Source organism: Hyla sarda, chromosome 3 (assembly GCF_029499605.1).
Source record: "Hyla sarda isolate aHylSar1 chromosome 3, aHylSar1.hap1, whole genome shotgun sequence".
Taxonomy (NCBI): domain Eukaryota; kingdom Metazoa; phylum Chordata; class Amphibia; order Anura; family Hylidae; genus Hyla; species Hyla sarda.
The window spans coordinates 428,720,018-428,744,777 of record NC_079191.1 but is presented as its reverse complement, the minus strand read 5'-3'; the positions used below and the strand labels follow the sequence as shown (position 1 = coordinate 428,744,777).

The following is a 24,760-nucleotide window of genomic DNA, read 5'->3' as shown; positions in this document are numbered from 1 at the left end:
TCGGTGACAGAATGTGCCCCAGAAATACCGTCCTCTGCAGAGATCATCTGCTGACAACACACGGGGAGGACGCAGGAGGTCGGCCATGTTATGCTGACGAGGAAGAAAGATGAAGGAGAACGATGGGGATGACTAAGGAGGATTGAAGATTGGGTCAGGTTTGTCTAAAATTCATCATCAAGGGTGTATTCACACCTACAGTATCCTGCGCAGATTTGATGCTGAGGATTTTAATGTGAACTAAATGAATGGACAAAGCATCAAATACGGGCGGGGTACTGTATATGCGAATAGCCCCAAAGGAGTATTTCAACTTATAAACACAAGTGTCTGATCTCAGCCATCTCAATGAATGAATGGAGTAGCTTTGCGGATGCGCGACCCGCTGCTTCTTTCTGATGGAAGACCCGGGTCCACGTTCTGGAGATTATAGTGGGTTCCACCGTGGAGACCCCTCCCAACAGGAATAGACAAGCTGGAAACCCCTTTAACAATCATGTAATTTATCCAAACAAATGACCTCTGCCCAGTTAAACAAAAACAAATCAATCTGCCAACCGCCCCATTGGCCGGCCACCCGCGGGCCACCCGCCCCATTGGCCGGCCACCCGCGGGCCACCCGCCCCATTGGCCGGCCACCCGCGGGCCAACCGCCCCATTGGCCGGCCACCCGCGGGCCAACCGCCCCATTGGCCGGCCACCCGCGTACCCCACCAAACCAGCCACCACTCCTACCTTACCCACTGATTGTAAAATTATATTTTGATATCTATGTTGACTTTTTTATATGCGATGCTTCGCTAAGGATGGTGCTGGTTTACTTCTCTTGTTTTAGTTAACGCTTCTCTTTTCGGCCAGCGCCCAGTGATGCTTGAAACTATGCAACTGACCTTGAGTAGGAGAACAATAAGCTCTGTTATATTAAGTAATAACTGTAAAGGGGGCACTGTGTTTGGCAATAAAGCTACCTATACATCACGAGCCACCCATCTGCCTTTAGCCAATCGGCTGACAAAATGTTACTATAGAAGAGAAACGTCTGACTTTGGGTGGGACTCTGCTGCTGACCTGCTTGGCTGTAGGGTCACCCGTCTATATAGATACATCTGTAATCTGTGTCTTCTAATCAAGACGACTGGCGTTGACTGATCAGGGGAAGAAATAGATTCTAACACCCACCCATTTACCATCATACCTTACCAATAAACCCATCCATCCACCACTCCCCCTTACCCACCCATCCATATAATCAGAAACTACTCAATCTGCCACTTCGCCCCACACCATCTGCCCATTTACTCATGTACATCACCCAGCAGGCAATACAAGCATACAGAGCTGTGGTGCCAGACAAAGGGGAGCAACATAGCAGGAACTTAAGGGTTACAAAGCCGAAGACCCCTGTGGTAATAGGAGCACCCAAACAACTGCCAATGCAAACCCCATGTGCAACACGACTTAGGGAGCGTGACACAACGCTCTTAGCTGAAAAACTGTGTCACATGTCAAGTCTTTGCGTGGTCCTGGCCTAAAACAGACAAGACAAAGTATATCCCAGACTCCTTTAAAGGGGTACTCCGGCCCTAAGACATCTTATCCATTATCCAAAGGATAGGGGATAAGATGCCTGATCGCAGGGGTCTCGCCGCTGGGGACCCCCGCAATCTCTCATGCAGCACCCACCTGTGTAAGCTACACGCAGTATCGTGACATCACAACTCCGCCCCCGTGTGACGTCACGCCCCACCCCCTCAATGCAAGGCTATGGGAGGGGGCATCAGGCGTGGACCTTTCTCTGCCTGACTGACTTGATAGAGATATTTGAAGAGAGAAAAAGCCGACTGTCAACTGTATCCACAGAGCTGGTATTGTAGAAAATTCCTACAGTGTCTGGGCACACGTGCCCCAAAAATCATCAAATTGTCCAGTGTTTAGGCTTTATGCAGTGGTCAGACAGGGTTGGAGAGATAGGTGTGCCCCAATTCCCTGGCCCTGCCAGTCCAAAGGTGGGTGCCTGGTCCTGCTACTCAAAACTTACCACTCTCCATCTTAGGCAACCAATGGGCGCAGGAGCAAACCAGCGCTTGGCTGATTGGGCACTTCTTAATGTCAGGATGGACACCAGAAAGTGCTGCACAGTGGTACCAAGCACTGGCCGACGAGAAACTACCCAACTTTTTATAAACAAACAACCCTTTTAAACTCCTTGGCGACCCATTACTGTTCTAATGCATCATGGTGCCGAAAAGGGTGTATGACATGAGCGCCTGACTAGAGTCCGCTCCATACCCGGCAACCCCAAACTGATTTCAGTAGCTGGGGGTCACTGCTTATAGCCAAAATGCTGCAATCACTGTGGCCAGCTATTACACTTTAAAGGGGTACTCCAGTGCTTACACATCTTATCACCTATCCAAAGGATAGGGGATAAGATGCCTGATCGCGGGAGTCCCGCAGCTGGAGACACCCGGGATCATGCACGCGGCACCCCGTTTGTAATCAGTCCCCGGAGCGTGTTCGCTCCGGGACTGATTATGGTCGACCGCAGGGCCGGCAGCGTGTGACATCACGCCGCCGCCCCCGTTTGAAATCACGCTCCTCCCCTCAATGCAAGCCGACGGGAGGGGGCGTGAAAGCTATCACGCCTCCTCCCGTAGGCTTGCATTGAGGGGCGGAGCGTGACGTCACACACCGCCGGCTCTGCGGTCGACCATAATCAGTCTCGGAGCGAACACGCTCCGGGGACTAATTGCAAACTGGGTGCCGCGTGCATGATCCCGGGTGTCTCCAGCTGCGGGACTCCCGCGATCAGGCATCTTATCCCCTATCCTTTGGATAGGGGATAAGATGTGCAAGCACCGGAGTACCCCTTTAAATGCCACTGTCAAAAGTGACAGCGGCATTTAGATGCCAGTTACAAGTAACATTAGCAGTGCAGGGGGTCGGATCTCCTGGCAATGGCACTATTGCAGACAGGAGATCAGTTGCCGCGGCAGCCGGAGAGCCTAGCTGAGCCTCCGTGGCTTCCAATCTGGGCCTATTGATATAGCCTGTGTGGAGCAGATTACATCATGGATCAATGCATCTAGTTATGTATTATTTAGGTCCCCTATGGGAACTACATTGCTCAAAAACATAAAGGGAACACTTAACCAACACAATGTAACTCCAAGTCAATCCCACTTCTGTGAAATCCCACTGTCCACTCAGGAAGAACACTGATTGACAATCAATTTCACATGGAACAGACAACAGGTGGAAATTATAGGCAATTGGCAAGACACCCCCAATAAAGGAGTGGTTCTTCAGGTGGTGACCACAGACCACTTATCAGTTCCTATGCTTTCTGGCTGATGTTTTGGTCACTTTTGAATGCTGGCGGTGCTTTCACTCGTGGTAGCATAAGACGGAGTCTACAACCCACACAAGTGGCTCAGGTAGTGCAGCTCATCCAGGATGGCACATCAATGCGAGCTGTGGCAAGAAGGTTTGCTGTGTCTGTCAGTGTAGTGTCCAGAGCATGGAGGCGCTACCAAGAGACAGACCAGTACATCAGGAGCCGTGGAGGAGGCCGTAGGAGAGCAATAACCCAGCAGCAGGACCGCTACCTCCACCTCTGTGCAAGGAGGAGCAGGAGGAGCACTGCCAGAGCCCTGCAAAATGACCTCCAGCAGGCCACAAATGTGCATGTGTCCACTCAAACGGCCAGAAACAGACTCCATGAGAGTGGTATGAGGGCCCGATGTCCACAGGTGGGGGTTGTGCTTACAGCCCAACACCGTGGAGGACGTTTGGCATTTGCCAAATTGGCAAACTCACCACTGGCGTCCTGTGCTCTTCACAGATGAAAGCAGGTTCACACTGAGCACATGTGACAGACGTCTGGAGACGCCGTGGAGAATGTTCTGCTGTCTGCAACATCCTCCAGCATGACCGGTTTTGTTGGTGGTCAGTAATGGTGTGGGGTGGCATTTCTATGGGGGGGGCCGCACAGCCCTCCATGTGCTTACCAGAGGTAGCCTGACTGCCATTAGGTACCAAGGTGAGATCCTCAGACCCCTTGTGAGACCATATGCTGGTGCGGTTGGCCCAGGGTTCCTCCTAATGCAAGACAATGCTAGACCTCATGTGGCTGGAGTGTGTCAGTAGTTCCTGCAAGAGGAAGGCATTGATGCTATGGACTGGCCGCCCGTTCCCCTGAATCCAATTGAGCACATCTGGGACGTCTCGCTCCATCCACCACAGACTGTCCAGGAGTTGGCGGATGCTTTAGTCCAGGTCTGGGAGGACATCCCTCAGGAGACCATCCTCCACCTCCTCCTACTATGGTTTTCCACTGTGATTTTGAGTGTGACTCCATATCCAGACCTCCATGGGTTGATACATTTGATTTCCATTGATAATTTTTGTGTGATTTTGTTGTCAGCGCATTCAACTATGTAAAGAGGAAAGTATTTCATACGATTAGTTCATTCAGATCCAGGATGTGTTATCTTAGTGTTCCCTTTATCTTTTTGAGCAGTGTAATAAAATAAAATAAAAAAAGTGTTAAACCCCTATATAAATAAACCTCTAAAAATGTCAAATATCACTCCCTTTCCCATTTTAAAATAAAGTGCAAAAAAAAAAACATTTAATATCTCCGCTTGTGGAACATACCGTAACATTAAAGGAGTACTTCAGCACAAATTCACTTATCCATGGCCCCAGTAGTCAGACCTCCCACGATCAGCTACTTATCTCGAGTACAGGACCCCGGCGCTCTCAGTGAGGTAGCGCATGTTGTCTACCGGTAGACGACAGCCGTTCCATACATTTATATGGGAGCGCCGATGACGCCCGCATGCTGTACTCTGGTGTTTTAGGGGCTACCATAGAAATTAATGGAAATTTGCGGTCGGACCCCCCTGCGATTAGCTACTCATCTTCTATCCTGTGATTAGGGGATATAAGTTAAAGGGGTTATCCAGGCAAAAACTTTTTTTTATATATAATCTGGCTCCGGAAAGTTAAACAGATTTGTAAATTACTTCTATTAAAAAATCTTAATCCTTCCAATAGTTATTAGCTTCTGAAGTGGAGTTGTTGTTTTCTGTCTAACTGCTCAATGATGACTCACGTCCCGGGAGCTGTGCAGTTCCTATGGGGATATTCTCCCATCATGCACAGCTCCCGGGACGTGACATCATCATTGAACAGTTAGACAGAAAACTTCAGAAGCTAATAACTATTGGAAGGATTATGATTTTTTTAATAGAAGTAATTTACAAATCTGTTTAACTTTCCGGAGCCAGTTGATATATATAAAAAAGTTTTTGCCTGGAATACCCCTTTAATTTTCACCAGAGATCTAATTTAACGAAAACTACACACTGAATGTCGTAAACGTAACAAAAAAACAAAAAAAAAAAAAAAAAACAGAATTGCAGCTTTTTTTTTTTTTTTTTTAAATAAAAAAGTCTAAATAATACCAAAATGGCACCAACAAAAACTATACATTACAGTGCAAAAAATGAGCCTTCAAACAGTCTGGTACACAGAAAAATTATAAAAAAATTATAGGGGTCAATATAGCAATAAAAAAAAAAATGTCAAAACTTTTTAGAATTTAAGTAGTAAAACATGATGGAAACTAGAGATGAGCTAACTTACAGTAAATTCGATTCGTCACGAACTTCTCGGCTCGGCAGTTGATGACTTTTCCTGCATAAATTAGTTCAGCTTTCCGGTGCTCCGGTGGGCTGGAAAAGGTGGATACAGTCCTAGGACAGAGTCTCCTAGGACTGTATCCACCTTTTCCAGCCCACGGGAGCACCTGAAAGCTGAACTAATTTATGCAGGAAAAGGCAGCAACCGCCGAGCCGAGAAGTTCGTGACGAATCGAATTTACTGTAAGTTCGCTCATCTCTAATGGAAACCATACAAATATTGACATAATCATACTGTCCCAAATAATCAAGATAACGGGAGATTTCTGAAAACCTGTTCAGAGGAAATGTTGCCGAGTTGCCCATAGCAACCAATCAGATCTCTTCTTTCATTTTCCAGAGGCCTTTTCAAAAGTGAAAGAAGCGATCTGATTGGTTGCTATGGGCAACTCAGCAACTTTTCCTCTGGACGGGTTTTTATATACACGCACCATGCATTTTCTATGGGAGCGCTGGAGAACCATGGGCGCAGTTACTCCGGTGTCTCGGCCGCTCGCATAGACGATGCATGGAGCATGTGCCGACCCCACACTCCATGCACCGGGGAGATTTAGGGCCCCATTTTATAGATAGTTAGGGGTCAGACCTGCCCACGATCAGAGACTTCTACCCTATTCTGTGGATAGGGGGAACATTTTTTTTTTTTTTTTTTTTTAATGTTTGAGTATCCCTTTAAGAGCACAAGTCATCAAAGCTAATAAAAAAAAAATATATATAATTTTTAGAAAGGAGGGTGCAATGAATAACTGAGGATACAAAATGTTCCAGACAAAACCATGAAGATAAATACATTTCTGAAGTACATTTCCTGAAAGCCACCGCGATGACCCCAGGGGTTCATATGAACGGAGCGAAGGGGGTGCGCAAAACACACCGTCTGACCAGACTAGCCATTAGAGAGGAGTAAACAGATCTGGCACAGATTGAATTTGTCCCGAATTTCCCCAAAATTTGGCAATTTAGCCAAATCGAAAATCTTTGACATTTGTTTCGGATGAGATCCTACAAAAACTACTCATCTCCCTGCATTGTCCGTCATGTTTCATACACCAGGGGGTCGCCAGACTATGAATCACCAGTTGCTGCAAAACTACAACTCCCAGCACGCCCGGACAGCCGTTGGCTGTCCGGGCATGCTGGGAGTTGTAGTTTTGCAGCAACTTTAGGTCCCCAGTTTGGAGACTTAGGCTAAGAAACTAAGACCTTACAACATTTTTTTTTTTTTTTTTTCTTTATCAACTGGTGCCAGAAAGTTAAAGGGGTACTCCGCCCCTGGACATCTTATCCCCTATCCAAAAGGATAGGGGATAAGATGTCAGATCCCCGGGGTCCCACTGCTGGGGACCCCCGGGATTGCCCTGCAGCACCCCGCTATCATTACTGCGCAGAGCGAGATCGTTCTGCACGTGATGACGGGCAATACAGGGGCCGGAGTATCGTTACGTCGCGGCTCCGCCCCTCGTGACGTCACGGCCCGCCCCCGTCAATACAAGTCTATGGGAGGGGGCGTGGTGGTCGTCACGCCCCCTGCCATAGACTTGCATTAAGGGGACGGGCCATGATGTCATGAGGGGCGGAGCCATGACGTCACGGCGCTCCGGCCCCTGTATTGCCCGTCATTACACAAAGAGCGAACTCTCTCTGTGCAGTAATGATGGCGGGGTGCCGCAGCAGCGATCCCCGGGGTCCCCAGCAGCGGGACCGCGGCGATCTAACATCTTATCCCCTATCCTTTGGATAGGGGATAAGATGCCAGGGGCAGAGTACCCCTTTAAACAGATTTGTAAGTTACTTCAATTTAAAAAATCTCAATCCTTCCAGTACTTTTTAGCAGCTGTATGCTTCAGAGGAAATTCTTTTCTTTTTGATTTTCTTTTTTTGTCTTGTCCACAGCGCTCTCTGCTGACACCTGATGCCCGTATCAGGAACTGTCCAGAGCAGGAGAAAATCCTCATAGTAAACCTGTGCTGCTCTGGACAGTTCCTGATACGGACAGAGGTGTCAGCAGAGAGCACTGTGGACAAGACAAAAAAGAAATTAAAAAGTTAAGAATTTCCTCTGTAGTATACAGCTGCTAATAAGGACTGGAGGGATTTAGATTTTTTTTAATAGAAGTAATTTACAAATCTGTTTAACTTTCTGGCACCAGTTGATTTAACCCCTTAACGACCACGGGCGTAAATGTACGTCCTGGTTTGGCCAGGGACCCGCCGGTAATGGCCGACATCTGCGATCGTGCAGATGTCTGCCATTAACCCCTCAGATGCTGTGATCAATACAGATCACGGCATCTGCGGCAGTGCAGTACTTTGAATGGATGATCGGATCGCCTGCAGCGCTGCCGCGGCGATCCGATCATCCAGCATGGCGGCCGGAGGTCCCCTCACCTGGCTCCGGCCGTCTCCCGGGGTCTTCTGCTTTGGTCTGAGATCGAGCAGACCAGAGGAGAAAATGACCGATAATACTGATCAGTGCTGTGTCCAATTCATAGCACTGAACAGTATTAGCAATCAACTGATTGCTATGAATAGTCCCCTATGGGGACATAAGTGTAAAAAAATTAAATAAAAATAGGGAAAAATCCCCTCCCCCTATAAAAATGAAAATTGTCAGTTTTTCCCACTTTACCCCCAAAAAGCGTAAACATTTTTTTTTATAAACATATTTGGTATCGCCGCGTGCGTAAATGTCCGAACTATCAAAATATATTGTTAATTATCCCGTACGGTGAATGGCGTAAACGTAAAAAATAAAAGGCCAAAAATGCTGCTTTTTTGTCACATTTTATAAAAAAAAAATATCTAAAAAGTTTTATATATGCAAATGTGGCATCAATAAAAAGTACAGATGACGGCACAAGAAATGAGCCCTCATACCGCCCTATATATGGAAAAAGGAAAAAGTTATAGGTGGTCAAAATAGGGCGATTTTAGATTACTGATTTTGTACATAAAGTTTTAGATTTTTTTTTAAGCGGTACAAAAATATAAAAGTATCTATCCATGGGTATCATTTTAATCATATTGACCCACAGAATAAAGAACACATGTCATTTTTACCGTAAAGTGTACAGTGTGAAAACAAAACCCTCCAAAATGTGCAAAATTTTGGTTTTCATAAAAATTTCCTCCCTAAAAATTTTTTGGGGGGGGGGTTCACCGTACATTTTATGGTAAAATGAGAGGTTTCATTACAAAGTACTATTGGTCACGCAAAAAAACAAGTCCATATATAGGGAATGTAGATGGAAATATAAAGGAGTTATGGATTTTAGAAGGCGAGGAGGAAAAAACGAAAACGCAAAAATAAAATTGGCCTGGTCCTTAAGGGGTTAAACAAAAATGTTTTCCACCGGAGCACCCCTTTAAAGAGTCATAAGAAATTTTAGGACATTCGGGACACAATTCAGTCCAAACTTCATCAGGCTGAAAGAAAACGGACCTTAAACAACCCTCTCTTCCCCACCCTTCCCAATTCTGGAAAAAACTTTCACCTTTGGCACATTCACATATCGGGGGTAAAATAAGGAACTGAAGAAATTCTAACAAGACTCTGGTTCCCATGAATCAATGTATGAGGGACCCCAGACCCCTTGACACCTAAGGGAAGGTGTAGGTCCTAGAGGAGGGACCTAGCAGGCATGTATAGAATACCATGACTAAGAATATGTTCACACGGCAGGATTTTCGAGCGGAATCTGGTAGAAAATTCCATTGCAGCAAAACCTCTGTTTTCAATGGGATTCTGCTGCACCATGCACACGGCTTAATTCCTTCCACAGAAACATTAAGAGGGGAAACTCCGATTCCGGCAACAGCAGAAATTAACATCTCGATTCTTCCTGCGGAATCCGCTCAAAAATGCGTTGTTGTCTATGAAGATTGTGAATATCTAAGGGGTCCGAGCACCTGAACATAGCCTAAGAGCGCTTTCAGAGGCCTACATTCTGTGTACAGCAGGCACTGGCTGATTCAGTTGGCGCTAGGACCGCTCGGATATGCGCAGTCACTATTGATGCCAATACATCCCTGGAAGAATGAATACAGTCCATAATTTAAATTTCCGAGACTGGATTTTCTGCTGAGGAAATTCAGCATTCTGCACGATGCAGTGACATCATATTAGATGCACCAGAAGTTCCGTGCGTAGTTTCTCCACTCCATAGTGTGAATGCACCCTAAGGGTAGGGTCAGACGAAGGACGTCCGCATATTTCACGCTGCGGATGCACCTACAACAGTCACATGAGTGGCCGGTTGCGGCCTCGTATCGGCGGATTTCCTACCGCCAGTCACGAGCAGACAGACAAAGTTACCCAGCCGTTGCAGGAAGGTCACTCTTGTGACTGCCATAGGCACATCCGCAGCTTAAAATGCACTGCGGACGTGCTTCATGTAACCCTACCATTAAAGGGGTACTCCGGTGGAAAACATGAATTTTTTTTTTTTTTTTTTTTTTTTTAATCAACCGGTGCCAGAAAGTTAAACAGATTTGTAAATTACTGCTATTAAAAAAACTATTGACCCTTCCAGTACTTAGCAGCTGTATGCTACAGAGGAAATTCTTTTCTTTTTGGATTTCTTTTTTTGGCTTGTCCACATTACTCTCTGCTGACAACTCTGTCTGTGTCAGGAACTGCGAACAACAGCATAGGTTACAATGGGGATTTTCTCCTGCTCTGGACAGTTCCGGAAACGGGCATCAGGTGTCAGCAGAGAGCACTGTGGACAAGACAAAAAATTTATTCAAAAAGAAAAGAATTTCCTCTGTAGCATACAGCTGCTAAAAAGTACTGGAAGGGTAATACATTTTTTAATAGAAGTAATTTACAAATCTGTTTAACTTTCTGGCACCCAGTTGATTGAAAAATTTTTTTTTCCCACCGGAGTACCCCTTTAATGTTAGGAGAACTTTAACCTAGGTGTGCCATCTACAGCTCCTACAGAAACCTGCGTCTCCATGGTTACAGACTACAAAGCGTAGTCTGCGATGCAGTCGTATGTTACTCCACCCCATCTTCTCCAAAGAAGTAGTTACTCCTGCTTCCAGGACCAGAATGCACCTTGTTTGTTTGTAGTCTGTAGCCATGGAAACACACAGCTCCAAGAAGGCGCTGTAAATGAAATAAACCCCAAAATCTAGAACTATCTGCAGTGACTTCATTACAGCAAAAACAATAACATATCCAAACTGCGGGGTACCTCCGCTGAATCTCCAGCTCCTCCTGTGATGGACCATTCTGTACTTGTTGGGGTATGTGAGAATTCTGCCGGGACAACGTCGGACCTAAAAGAGAAAACACAGACAATGATTAGGAAAAAAATTATATTAATAGTACATGACTGCTTCCAAATCCAGTATAAAAGAGGGAGGGGGTTAAAAAAAACAAAAAAATACACAAAAACAATAACGATAACTATGCAGATACAGACTAAAACTGAGGTTAAGGACCATAAAGCTGAGGCGGACATTTATATTCAGCCAGAGATCTGGACATCTACAGCACAACAAGGACGGGACACAGGCCTCGGGCGGCAACTAAAAGGAAGCTAATGGAGAACAGGGAGGTCACACACCTAAAAATAACACTGGGGATAAAAAGAAGAAACAGTTCAAAGAGGAGAAGAAGAAAAAATAAAAAATAAAATCTACATATGCACACATTCTAAATTATATATATATATATATATATATATATATATATATATATATATATATATATATATATATATATATATATATATACATATACATACATACATATATACATACACACACACATATACATACACACACACATTCATATATATATACACACACACATATATATATATATATATATATATATATATATATATACACACACACACATATATATACACACACACACACACATTCATATATACACACACACACACACACACACAACCAGGTATCCAATTGACGTTTCTCTACCCCAGTGTTTCCCAACCAGGGTGCCTCCAGTTGTTGCAAAACTACAACTCCCAGCATGCCCGGACAGCCTTCGGCTGTCCGGGTATGCTGGGAGTTGTAGTTTTGCAACAGCTGGAGGCACCCTGGTTGGGAAACACTGCTCTACCCTATTCATAGCTGCAGCTAAGGGGGAAAGATGGCCATTGCCCTGACAGAGGACCATCAATGCGATAGGAGACACAAAGGATAGAGAAGTCCCCCTGCTGGCAGACATAGATATCCAACAACTTAAAGGGGTACTCCAGGGTGTAATCAAGATTTTTAAATCAACTGGTGCCAGAAAGCTCTACAGATTTATAAATTACTTCTATTTATAAATCTTAATCCTTCCAATACTTATCAGCTGCTGTATGCTCCAGAGGAAGTTGTGTAGTTCTTTCCAGTCTGACCACAGTGCTCTCTGCTGACACCTCTGTCCATGTAAGGAACTGTCCAGAGAAGGAGCAAATTCCCATAGCAAACCTCTCCAGCTCTGGACAGTTCCTGACACGGATATAGACAGCAGCAGAGACAGGGGTGTGGAAATTTTTAAAAAACTACTTGTCCACGGGACTAAAATGGAGCAAAATCTACTTGTCCCTCATGACGATCCACTTGTCCGGCCAATTTTCGCTTTTACACTCTCGTTTTTTCCTCCTCGCCCTATAATAGCCATAACTATCTACTATAATGAGACCTTTAAATTTTTCAATAACATATTCTCCGAACCAAAAAATATATATATTAAGGGAAGTGAAATTGAAATAGTAAAAGATAATTTTGCAGATTTCGTGTTTTTTTTTTTCTGCGCCATTTACCTTGTGGTTGAGGTAACATGTTAGTTTTATACTTTAGGCGCCGGATTACAGCGATACCAGATTTGCATCGTTTATGTCATGTTTTACTAATTCTGGACTTTTTCCAATTTTTTTAATTGCCATTTTTTAACCCCTATAGCTTTATTTTTTTCCGCATACCAGGCTGTATGAGGGCTAATTTTTTGCGCCATAATCTGTTTTTTGTATCGGCACCATCTTGGTATTGATCTGACTTTTTAATCGCTTTTTAACTTTTTTTTCTGGGATATTATAAAAATTGCAAATCTGTGGTTTGATATTTTTTTTACATTTACCGTACGGGATACATAATGTTATATTTTAATAGGTTGTACAATTACGCACGAAGCGATACCAAATAGGTTTATTTTTATTATGTTTACATGTTTTTATATAGGGAAAGGGGGTGATTTGAACTTTTAACATGGAAGGGGTTAATGCAGCGGTCTTCAAACTGTGGCCCTCCAGATGTTGCAAAACTACAACTCCCAGCATGCCCGGACAGCTAACGGCTGTCCTGGCATGCTGGGAATTGTAGTTTTGTAACATCTGGAGGGGCACAGTTTGAAGACCACTAGGTTAATGTGCGTCTTTCAAACTTTTATTAAAACTTTATTTTATTTATTTATTTTTACACTTTATTACACTTATATGAGGAACCATTAGATTCCTCAGACAGATGAATAGAGATCTATTGAACTCTATTAATCTGTGTGCTCTGTGATCCATTGATAGAGCCTGGTCCAGCCAGGATCTATCAATGACAGAGCCGGGACAGGAGGAAGCAGAGGTAAGTCCTCCGGCTACCTCCATAGTGGATCGCCCCCCCTGCAATCGCGCTGCGGGGGGGGGGGCGATCCACCCCACTAGCCCACCAGGGAGCATTCACATGTCCCCTTAGACGCCGCTGTTAGCTTTGACAGCGGCGATCTAAAGGGTTAATAGCCAGCCGCGGCGATCGCCACATGCTGGCTATTAGCGGCGGCCCCCGGCTACTGAGAACAGCCGGGGGCTGCAGAGTATGGAGCGGGCAGGAATCCCGAGCCCGCTCCATACATACTGCAGAGCGCCGCAAGCATCTCCCCGTGCAGACGCGCCTCCTCCCCTCAGCTCTCCGAAGCTACAGCTGTGGGGAGTGAAGGCAGAGGACGCAGGTCTGCACGGGGAGCAAGAAACCACGCCCCCTCATCTCCCCCCGCACGTCTGCAGAGCAAGAAGCCACGCCCCTTCATCTCCCCCTGCACGCCTGCAGAGCAAGAAGCCACACCCTCTCATCTCCCCCTGCACGTCTGCAGAGCAAGAAGCCACGCCCCCTCATCTCCCCCCGCACGTCTGCAGAGCAAGAAGCCACACCCCCTCATCTCCCCCCGCACGTCTGCAGAGCAGGGGAGAGAAGACATACACAGCTTCTCATCTCCCCTGCTCTGCTTCGGAGGACACAGGCTGCAGAGTATGGAGCAGGCAGGAGTCGGCAGCCCGCTCCATACAGACTGCAGATCCGCCGCACTTGTCAGGTCCGGCCCTGCTTGCCCGAAGCCGGGCTAAGGGCCGGACAAATTCACCTGCCCGGCGCCCAAAACTACTAGTCCCGGGCGTCGGGCGATAGAAATTCCACATCCCTCAGAGAGCAAAGACCTACACAACTTTTTCTGGAGCATACAGCAGCTGCTAAGTACTGGAAGGATTAATATTTTTAAATAGAAGTAATTTATAAATCTAAAAAATAGAAAAAAAATCTCAGTTCACCTGGGACTTGCGCGGCTACCTCAAGACATCAAGAAAAAATAGGAAAAAGGCCAGCAAGTGGAAGCATTAAAAAACTTGACTTTATTTAGGAATCCTTTATTAAAAAAACCTTCAGGTGGCAGACAAACATGAACATGTAAAAAAAAAATTAAAAAATTGCACATATAGAAAGGGTCCCAAGCAGTAGCTGACGCATTTCTGATCTATCGATCCTTACTCATAGCTATGAGTAAGGGTCGATAGCTTTCACTTGCTGGCCTTTTTCCTATTTTTTCTTAATTTACAACTCTGTATAATCCAGCGCATGCCCATAATAAGAGGGCCTGTAAACTGTACTAGGTCTTCTGCTAGGAACCACATGGTTTTCCACGTGCCAAGCCCCAGTTTACACACCTGTGTATACAACGCCGATCCAACACGTTACATGGCCGCACCCTACGGTAAGGGAGCTGTGGAATATCTGTTTACAGGAGGTCCCCTAACTGCATGCGAAAGGAAGTCTATATAGGAGATAAGCATTAAGTGCTATTAGGCTGGCGACACCCTACAACAGCGTTCCCCAACTGATGAGAGTTGTAGTTTTGCAACACCTGCAGACTGACACCAATATGAGACATTGCCCAGCCGGCTATGGTGCAGATACAAAGCAACGCAAATCTACAGTACAACATGACTCCCATGTCCTCATTCACCAACAGTAAAGAAGGAGAACCATGCAGTCCATATCTATGGTCCCAAATATAAACCAAACACGAGCCACAATACAGATAACTGGTGGTAAGGCTTTGGCTCCAGTTCACACTATAACCCCAAAGAGTTATTCCACACTGGTAACGTCATACTTACAGGCGAATATATGAGCGTTATCTCGCTTATGACAACACAAGTATTTCCACATGCCATCGCTGGAAGGGTCTGGAGCCACCTCATGGCAACCATCAGAGTGTACAAACAGGACCATGGTAGAAACTCTTTATCAGGTCCTGGCTTGTGCAAGTACCAGTCTTCAGAGGATCAGCAGGTCATGGTCAAAGTACCAGCCTTCAGAGGATCAGCAGGTCATGGTCAAAGTACCAGCCTTCAGAGGATCAGCAGGTCATGGTCAAAGTACCAGTCTTCAGAGGATCAGCAGGTCATGGTCAAAGTGCCAGTCTTCAGAGGATAAGCAGGTCATGGTCAAAGTACCAGTCTTCAGAGGATCAGCAGGTCATGGTCAAAGTACCAGTCATCAGAGGATCAGCAGGTCATGGTCAAAGTACCAGTCTTCAGAGGATCAGCAGGTCATGGTCAAAGTACCAGTCTTCAGAGGATCAGCAGGTCATGGTCAAAGTACCAGTCTTCAGAGGATCAGCAGGTCATGGTCAAAGTGCCAGTCTTCAGAGGATCAGCAGGTCATGGACAAAGTACCAGTCTTCAGAGGATCAGCAGGTCATGGACAAAGTACCAGTCTTCAGAGGATCAGCAGGTCATGGTCAAAGTACCAGTCTTCAGAGGATCAGCAGGTCATGGTCAAAGTGCCAGTCTTCAGAGGATCAGCAGGTCATGGACAAAGTACCAGTCTTCAGAGGATCAGCAGGTCATGGTCAAAGTGCCAGTCTTCAGAGGATCAGCAGGTCATGGTCAAAGTACCAGTCTTCAGAGGATCAGCAGGTCATGTCTGTGTGGCACAGGACACCAGTCTTTGGAGGCTCAGCCTTGCAAACACTTCGTCATGTTCTAGCTCAGCCTTGCACCCACCTAGCAAATATTTTTGCGGTCGTAGTCAAGACAATACAGAATTAGGCTTCAAGCAAATAGTCTTAAAAATGAGTAGGTCATGGAGTATTACAAGGCATGAATCTTCAGAAGCTTCACTTTAAACACAGCCAAGATTTGCTCAGCAGGTGATTGTCCAAGAGTCACAGAGAACCGGTCTTCAAAAGGTTCAGACTTGGAAGAGTTGTCCAAGTAGTGCAGGATGGCAATCTTCAGAAGCCAAGCCCTGCGTCCACTTCTATGCTCGGCAGGTAAGTTGTTGTCCAAGAGACAAAGGGTATCAATGTCTTAAGAGGTTCAACCTTCACCCGCTCTCCTAAGCTAAGCAGGTTATGATCCAAGTGATAGAGAGCATCAGTCCTGGAAAGCTTAGCCTTGACCCCATGTAGAGATGATCAGCAGGCCGTGGCCCAATGGGCACTAAGCATCAGTCTTCAGAGACTCAGCCGGCCATAGGACGAGTATTACAGGGCATAAATCTTCAGAAGCTTAGCTGGCCCCCACCTAGCTTTGATCAGCAGGTCATGGACAAGTACTACAGGGTAGCAGTCTACAGATTAGCTTGGCACTACCTTAGCTTTATTCCGTCAGTTACAGTCCAAGTGGCACAGGACATCATCTTTCTCTCTAAAATCTCAGCCAGACGTGAGAAATGAATCTTCAGAAGTTTAGTTTGCAATAACCTCAGCCGGTCAAGCTCTTGTTGGCACAGTGCTAGTCTTCAGAGGCCGAGCCCTGTCCCATCTTCCAAAGCTCATCAGGTCACGGTCCAAGTTGCAGAAGTTCTCTGTTCTCCTCCCTGCAGCCAACCTCCGCAGGGCCTGTTCTGGCAGCGCAGGGTATGAGGTCTTCGGAGCCTCGTCTGGCACCCGCAGCTTGTTGTTAACACCGTGTTTAGACTGCCTGAAGTCAGATTGCAGTTTGCATTTCCCCGAACCTACTGAATAATTGATGTTTCTCCATCCATCATCCTAATAGCGCTCTACCTACTCCTCCTTCTCCAAAAAGGATAAACACAGGGCATGGAAGGAAGCGCCTCAGCATATTACCAAGCATTACTGCAGGTCAGCCATTATCGATTCATTAACCTCCAAGCTAGAAGCGCTGGTGTCCTTCAGACGGAGACATTACTGATATATAGACTCACAGAAGAGGAGCCCGGAACACACACAGCACCGGCCTGGAAGAGCGGCCCGAAGACGGTGACTTAGCGAAATGGATGCGAGAGATCGATTGAGTGAGATTCTTAAAATAAGAAAATGCATTTATGGATACGGAATAAATTATCTTGTACAGTAAAACTCAATGACAGAACTGATGGTTCAAACTGAAGATCCTAGAAGAATGTTCTCTAAGGGATTATACAGCTGAATGCTTTCTATCGTAGCGCCCCCCGGGGGCCACATTCTGATCACCCAGAGTACTGGTCCACCTGTAACCCTATGACTAATAGATGACAATATAAGGAGTATTGTGACTGAGAAAAATGTTGGGTCTCCTGGTCACCGCAGCAAGTGTCAAGTAGGCGGGCCCAACCTGTTAGGCGCATCGAGCTCCATGCATTGCAGTTCCCAGGCCCCACCTCCCAATTAAAACCGACAGCTCTATCATCTAATCAGCAGCTGTCCATTTTACCAAGGCATCTATGACTATGCCTCCTGGACACTACATACGGGAGTGCATCCATTTTCCTGTTATGCATTTTTAAGGGGTACTCCGATGGATTTTTTTTTTTTTTTTTAAATCAACTTGTGCCAGAAAGAAACAGATTAAATAGATTTGTAAATGACTTCTATTAAACAAATTTTTAATCCTTCCAGTACTTGTTAGCTGCTGAATACTACAGAGGAAATTCTTTACTTTTTGGAGCACAGAGCTCTCTGCTGACATCTCTGTTCATTTTAGGAACTGTCCAGAGCAGCATATGTTTACTATGGGGATTATCTCCTACTCTGGACAGTTCTTAAAATGGACAGAGATGTCAGCAGAGAGCTCTGTGTTCCAAAAAGAAAAGAATTTCCTCTGTAGTATTCAGCAGCTAATAAGTACTGGAAGGATTAAGATTTTTTTTTTAACAGAAGTAATTTGCAAATCTGTTTAACTATCTGGCACCAGTTGATTTAAAGAAAAAAAAGAAAAAAAAAAGTTTTGCACCAGAGTACCCCTTTAACGGTTTCCTGACTGGATGCTAGAGAAGTCACACATCCATTTCCTACACAATAGAGAAGTAATTTCCAAACCGTGGACCTGCAGCTGGTGAAAAACACAACTTCCAGCATGCCCGGGCATGCTGGGAATTGTGGTTTTGCACCAGTTGCAGGTCCCGGTTTGGAGAAATAGGCATTAAAGCAGTGTATGGAGATTGAAGTGGGCAGGAACACTGAATGGGTAGTAACTAGAGTCCTGTTTGTGAGGGTCCCAGAGGTGAGCCTTGCCCCTTTTGAAGGGGTTTTAACATCTGGGATAGAGATGAGTGAACTTACAGTAAATTTGATTCGTCACAAACTTCTCGGCACTGCAGTTGATGACTTTTCCTGCATAAATTAGTTCAGCTTTCCGGTGCTCCGGTGGGCTGTAAAAGGTGGATACAGTCCTAGGAGACTCTTTCCTAGGACTGTATCCACCTTTTCCAGCCCACCGGAGCACCTGAAAGCTGAACTAATTTATGCAGGATAAGTCATCAACTGCCGAGCCGAGAAGTTTGCGACGAATCGAATTTACTGTACGTTCGCTCATCTCTAATCTGGGACATCCACAAAATATGACAAATGTGCCCTTGATGCTGGTTCCAAACCTTTGTTAAATTTGAGGGTTGCCCAGCCCCCTTCTTACTATTTGTGACCGCAGAGGTGGTCTGGAAGCCAAAATCAACCAATGTTTTTTTTTTGTTTTTTTTTAACGGAAGTTGTGCAAAATGCACACCCCGTGAGCTACGCAACAACTCCCATCATGCATGGGCAAGTTGGGAGCTGTCCATTAGCAACAGCTAGAACAACACTATACTACAATCTTGTCTCTGTTAAAGCGGGACAGAAACAAAAATAAAGCCCAAAAAAAATAAAAATAAAGTAAAAGCAATTCCATAACTGGCCACATGGGGGCAGCACAGGAATGGAAAAAAAAAAAATCAGGCCGTATCCAATCCAGATGCCAAAACACTGCGAGCAATTCCAAAATAAATAAATAAATAAAAACATATTCGCTTGTTAACATTTCCCTTTTCTTTCATCTTGTCCTTAAATCCCCTTTTCTGCATAAACTTGAGGAGGGGGGGGGACCATGGTCGGCCACTTCCCCGCGTCTCTAGGATTTCACTGGTTACGAGCCGCGTGCCAAGCAGCCTCTGGAGAAGGTCTCCTTCCATCCCCGCGGCGGCGGCGGTGGTGGTGGTGGGATTACATCAGTGCGGCTCGGGGAAGATTAGGCTGCGAGACGAACAGGAATTAAGATTCTTCCTGAATCTTCAGTACAGAGAGGACAGGTCCGGTCAGGCATTACCAGACAACGTGCGCAAAATTCCAAGCTTACCGGGGGGCTGGGATGGAAAGGAGGTCTCTGATGGATGCAGATGGGATGGAAAGGAGGTCTCCGACGGATGCAGATGGACCGGAGAAATATAGTTAGATGTTTGTTTACTCCTTCGCAACGGGAGAGATAAATGCAATATAAGTCGGGGGGCAAACTCTGCAACAAAGCCCCCGACTGCCAAATACAATGTACTTACACCTTCCTATACGCACTTGCTCCTACACCTGTCAATTAAAAAGACTTGACATGTCCTAGGGCAGTGTTTCCCAAACCAGGTTGCCTCCAGCTGTTGCGAAACTACAACTTCCAGCATGCCCGGACAGCCTTCGGCTGTCCGGGCATGCTGGGAGTTGTAGTTTCGCAACAGCTGGAGGCTACCTGGTTGGGAAACACTGCCCTAGAGAGAAGCAAGACATAGATCTTTTTGTCTGTAACCACTATAAAGATAATAACTCCTTCAATTGAACAATAACACTGTGGCTTATATTAAAGGGGTATTTCACGAAAAAAAATGTGTTTTTATATCAACTGGCCCCAGAAAATGAAACAGATTTGTAAATTACTTCTATTAAAAAATCTTAATCCTTTCAATAATTATCAGCTGCTGAAGTTGAGTTGTTCTTTTCTGTCTGGCAACAGTGCTCTCTGCTGACATCTCTGCTTGTCTCGGGAACTGCACAGAGTAGAAGAGGTTTGCTATGGGGATTTGCTTCTACTCTGGACAGTTCCCGAGACAGGTGTCATTAGAGAGCACTTAGACAGAAAAGAACAACTCAACTTCAGCAGCTCATAAGTACTGAAAGGATTAAGATTTTTTTTATAGAAGTAATTTACAAATCTGTTAAACTTTCTGGAGCCATTTGATATATATTATATATATATATATATATATATATATATATATATATATATATATATATATATATATATATATATATAAATAAATAAAATAAATAAATAAATAAAAAGTTTTTCCTGGATAACCCCTTTAATCAAATGCAACTGGAACTTGATCCCTTGAAGGGGTACTCTGGAGGGGGGGGGGGGGGGGGAGAGAGAGAGAAAGAAAAGAAAAAAAAAAAGTTTCCAAATCAACTGTTGCTAGAAAGTTATACAGATTTACAAATTATTTCTATATAAAAATCTTGATCCTTCCAGTACTTATCAGCTGCTATATGCTTGAGAGGAAGTGGTGTAGTTCTTTCCAGTCTGACCACAGTGCTCTCTGCTGACACCTCTGTCCATAATAGGAACTGTCCAGAGTAGAAGAGATTTGCTATGAGGATTTGCTTCTACTCTGGACAGTTCCTGACATGGACAGAGGTGTCAGCAGAGAGCACTATGGTCAGACTGGAAAGAACCACACAACTTCCACTGGATAACACCAGCATCTGATAAGTACTGGAAGGATTAAGATTTTTAAACAGAAGTAATTTACAAATCTGTTTAACTTTATGGCACCAGTTATTTGAAAACTTTTTTTTTCCCCTGCCGGAATACCCCTTTAGAAACTTAGGAAGAAAATGTACCTAGTTCACCGGTAGTCATCGTACCAGGACGAACATTTAGGTTTTAAGAACTATGAAGAGAGTGCTGATCCCTGCCATTAAAACGGGTTATCAAGGGAAAAACGTTTTTATAATATATCAACTGGCTCCAGAAAGTTACACAGATTTGTAAATCACTTCTATTAAAAAAATCTTAAAATCCTTTCAGTACTTATGAGCTTCTGAAGTTAAGGTTGTTCTTTTCTGTCTAAGTGCTCTCTGATGACACGTTTCTCGGGAAACGCCCAGTTTAGAAGCAAATCCCCATAGCAAGCCTCTTCTAAACTGGGCGTTTCCCGAGACACGTGTCATCAGAGAGCACTTAGACAGAAAAGAACAACCTTAACTTCAGAAGCTCATAAGTACTGGAAGGATTAAGATTTTTTTTTAATAGAAGTAATTTACAAATGTGTTTAACTTTCTGGAGCCAATTGAATATATATATATAAAAAGTTTTTTCCTGGATAACCCCTTTAAGCCTTCAGATGCTACACACGAAGACCAGGGATCCCTTAATAAGCAATGAGCAGTGCTTTGTGGGAGCTTAGGGTTAGGGCACCATTTCCAAAGCAGGGTGCCTCCAGCTGTTGCAAAACTACAGAGGGGGCATGCAGCGAATACAAAGTCCTCTCCGTCCATACATTGAATAGTCTGCTCACCGGATTCCTGCGAGTTCAGCACTTCCAGGGCATGCATCATGGCACTTGCAAACACGTTGGCATCTTCTTTGCTCCCAAAATTGAGCCCGTACACCTGTCTCGCGTCCCGCCATTGGTGGAAGGTCTGTGTCGCCTGGTTGTATTTCAGCCCCTTGGGAATGGCACAGTTGATGACCACCTGATAAAATGCACAAAAAACAAAAAACGTCAGAACAGGAATCAATAGAGGTTATAACTACTACAGGCAAATACTGAAAGACGGGAACAGACACAATGGGGGAGATTTATCAAGACACGTCCAGAGGAAACGTTGCCGAGTTGCCCATAGCAACCAATCAGATCGCTTCTTTCATTTTGCAGAGGCCTGTGAAAAAAGAAAGAAGCGATCTGATTGGTTGCTATGGGCAACTGCACCACTGTTCCCCTACCCAGGTTTTGATAAATCTCCCCCAATGCCACCACCGAGAGTAAGCCATATTGACGGCTATGGTGCAGGTAGGTAGGGCTGGGTAAAGGCGGTATCTGTATGCTGGGCACTGTAGGGGTGAAGCTATGAGGTGTCCCAAAGTTATAACCGTACCAAAAAGAGTTATCTGGTTCTATATAAAATCATGACGGTACTTTTCATATACATCAGTGACAGGTCAAAAGTATTTATTGGGGGGGGGGGGGGGGAACAAGTCCTGAAACCCCCAGAAATCACCAAAACTGAGCGGCAGAAGTGGGGAATATCCCCACGTTGTATATAAGCTGATAAGACTTCTAGGAACAGGACCACCACAGATCAAAACTATGACAGGACTAACATTTTCGGAAATTATGAGTTACACTTTAACTACCAGGGAGCTTAGACGCGTACGTCCTTGGTCCTTAAGGGGTTAAAGGGGTACTCCAGAGGTAAAAAAATAATAAAAAAAATAAATGTTCCAGGTCAACTGGTGACAAAAGTTATATAGATTTGTAAATTACATCTATATAAAAATCTTAATCCTTCCAGTACTTCTCAGCTGCTGTATACTACAGGGGAAGTTAAGTAGTTCTTTCCAGTCAGACCACAGTGCTCTCTGATGACACCTCTGTCCATGTCAGGAATTGTCCAGAGTAGGAGCAAACCTCTCCTGCTCCGGACAGTTCCTATTATGGACAGAGGTGTCAGCAGAGAGCACTGTGGTCAGACTGGAAAGAACTACACAACTTCCTCTGGAGCATACAGCAGCCGTGCTGGAAGGGTTAAGATTTTTAAATAGAAGCACAACTAGTGATTGTGTTCTAAAATGTTCTGCCACTTGCACATCTGATTCCCTCACCATTGTCAAGACCTCTGCTTGCTGAATGACTGAGAACACTTTTAGTTTACATTCTCCGGCTGCAAGAACATCGTCTGACAGAAGGAAATAATAAAGTGTGAACAGAAAGTTCTAAGCTCAGCAGAGAAGGGGACACCGCTGTATAATGTACTGCTCTTCACCAATACATTGTGGCAAACACTGGCAGAATTGTGCAGCTGATGTGTTCAAAGGAAAAGTCTCACAATCGAAAACCTATCCCCAATCCAAAGGATAAGGAATTCGTTTTAGATTGACATCTCCTGTACGAAGCCCCTGTGCTGTAGCATGAGTACGTCATGACCCCCCCCCCCCCCCCACCTGAAGCGGAGGCCAGCACGCCCCCCCCCTCCATTAACCTGCCGAATGGCTCTCCCATAGAACTATATGGAGGGGGTGTGGCGGCCTCCACTTCTGGTGGGGGGGGGGGGGGGGTCGTGACGCGCTCATGTGCTACAGCACAGGGGCTTCGTATAGGAGATCGCGGGGAGGCCCAGCGCTCAGACCCCCGCAATCTAAAATCTAGCATGAGACTTCCTATAAGCTTATTGTCTACACTGGGTACAAATGTATCTACTACTCATATAAGAGCAGGACTAGGTATGTACATGTGAGCAAAATGGCCTGAACACCAGACTGATACATTGTACATAGCTAGTCCTGCACTAAACTGAGAAGTGATACAATTGTATCCAGTCTAGACAATGCTCTGTGAGCTAAACAGCCTGGACTCCAGACTGATACATTGTACATAGCTAGTCCTGCTCTCAGCTGAGAAGTGATACAATTGTATCCAGTCTAGACAATGCTCTGTGAGCTAAACAGCCTGGACTCCAGACTGATACATTGTACATAGCTAGTCCTGCTCTCAGCTGAGAAGTGATACAAATTGTATCCAGTTTAGACAATGCTCTGTGAGCTAAACATCCTGCACTCCAGACTGATACATTGTACATAGTCCTGCTCTCAGCTGAGAAGTGAGACAATTGGATCCAGTCTAGACAATGCTCTGTGAGCTAAACATCCTGGACTCCAGACTGATACATTGTACATAGCTAGTCCTGCTCTCAGCTGAGAAGTGAGACAATTGTATCCAGTCTAGACAATGCTCTGTGAGCTAAACATCCTGGACTCCAGACTGATATATTGTACATAGCTAGTCCTGCTCTCAGCTGAGAAGTGATACAGTTGGATCCAGTCTAGACAATGCTCCGTATCGGTCTGCCATCTGGGCTGTTTTGCTCACAGAGCATTGTCTAGCTGATTTTTCAGCTGAGAGCCGGACTAGCTCCTATGTACAGTATTCTCATTTACTGACAAAGGTCTTCACTATGGTAAGGAATTGAAAGAAAATGATAAATTCAAAGTTGCAGAACTTTTCATTTATATATAGATTCTGGTTTATAGGGATAAAACAGTAAAACCCTTTTATGTGCATATGTCCGAGAATCACACATGTAGGAACAAACTGCAGGAAAAACTTGGGGCCCCGTTCACTAAACAGGTTTATTCTAAGCCAAAATCCACACTATCACAGTGTTTACCAACCAGGGTGCCTCCAGCTGTTGCAAAACTACAACTCCCAGCATGCCCGGACAGCCTTCGGCTGTCCGGGCATGCTGGGAGTTGTAGTTTTGCAACAGCTGGAGGAACCTTCATTGGAAAACACTGCTCTATCATAGGA

At 45.0% G+C, this 24,760-nt stretch overlaps 1 protein-coding gene and 1 long non-coding RNA gene across 5 annotated transcripts in view; one reads left to right on the top strand and one right to left on the bottom strand.

Annotated features, from left to right (window-relative positions):
- Nucleotides 1-24,760, bottom strand: part of ENAH (ENAH actin regulator) — a 101,105-nt gene that overhangs the window by 37,787 nt on the left and 38,558 nt on the right. For 3 of the 4 annotated variants that reach the window (XM_056568446.1, XM_056568448.1, XM_056568449.1), the window contains exons 3-4: nt 21,752-21,929; nt 10,909-10,993 (exon numbers count right to left, since the gene is read on the bottom strand). In XM_056568446.1, coding sequence (XP_056424421.1) covers nt 10,909-10,993; nt 21,752-21,929 — 263 coding nt within the window. Of the gene's footprint in view, nt 1-10,908; nt 10,994-15,108; nt 15,239-21,751; nt 21,930-24,760 lie in introns of those variants that run through there. The other variant, XM_056568447.1, reaches the window with a different exon arrangement.
- Nucleotides 1-24,760, top strand: part of LOC130363101 (uncharacterized) — a 112,387-nt gene that overhangs the window by 72,482 nt on the left and 15,145 nt on the right. The window lies entirely within an intron of this gene.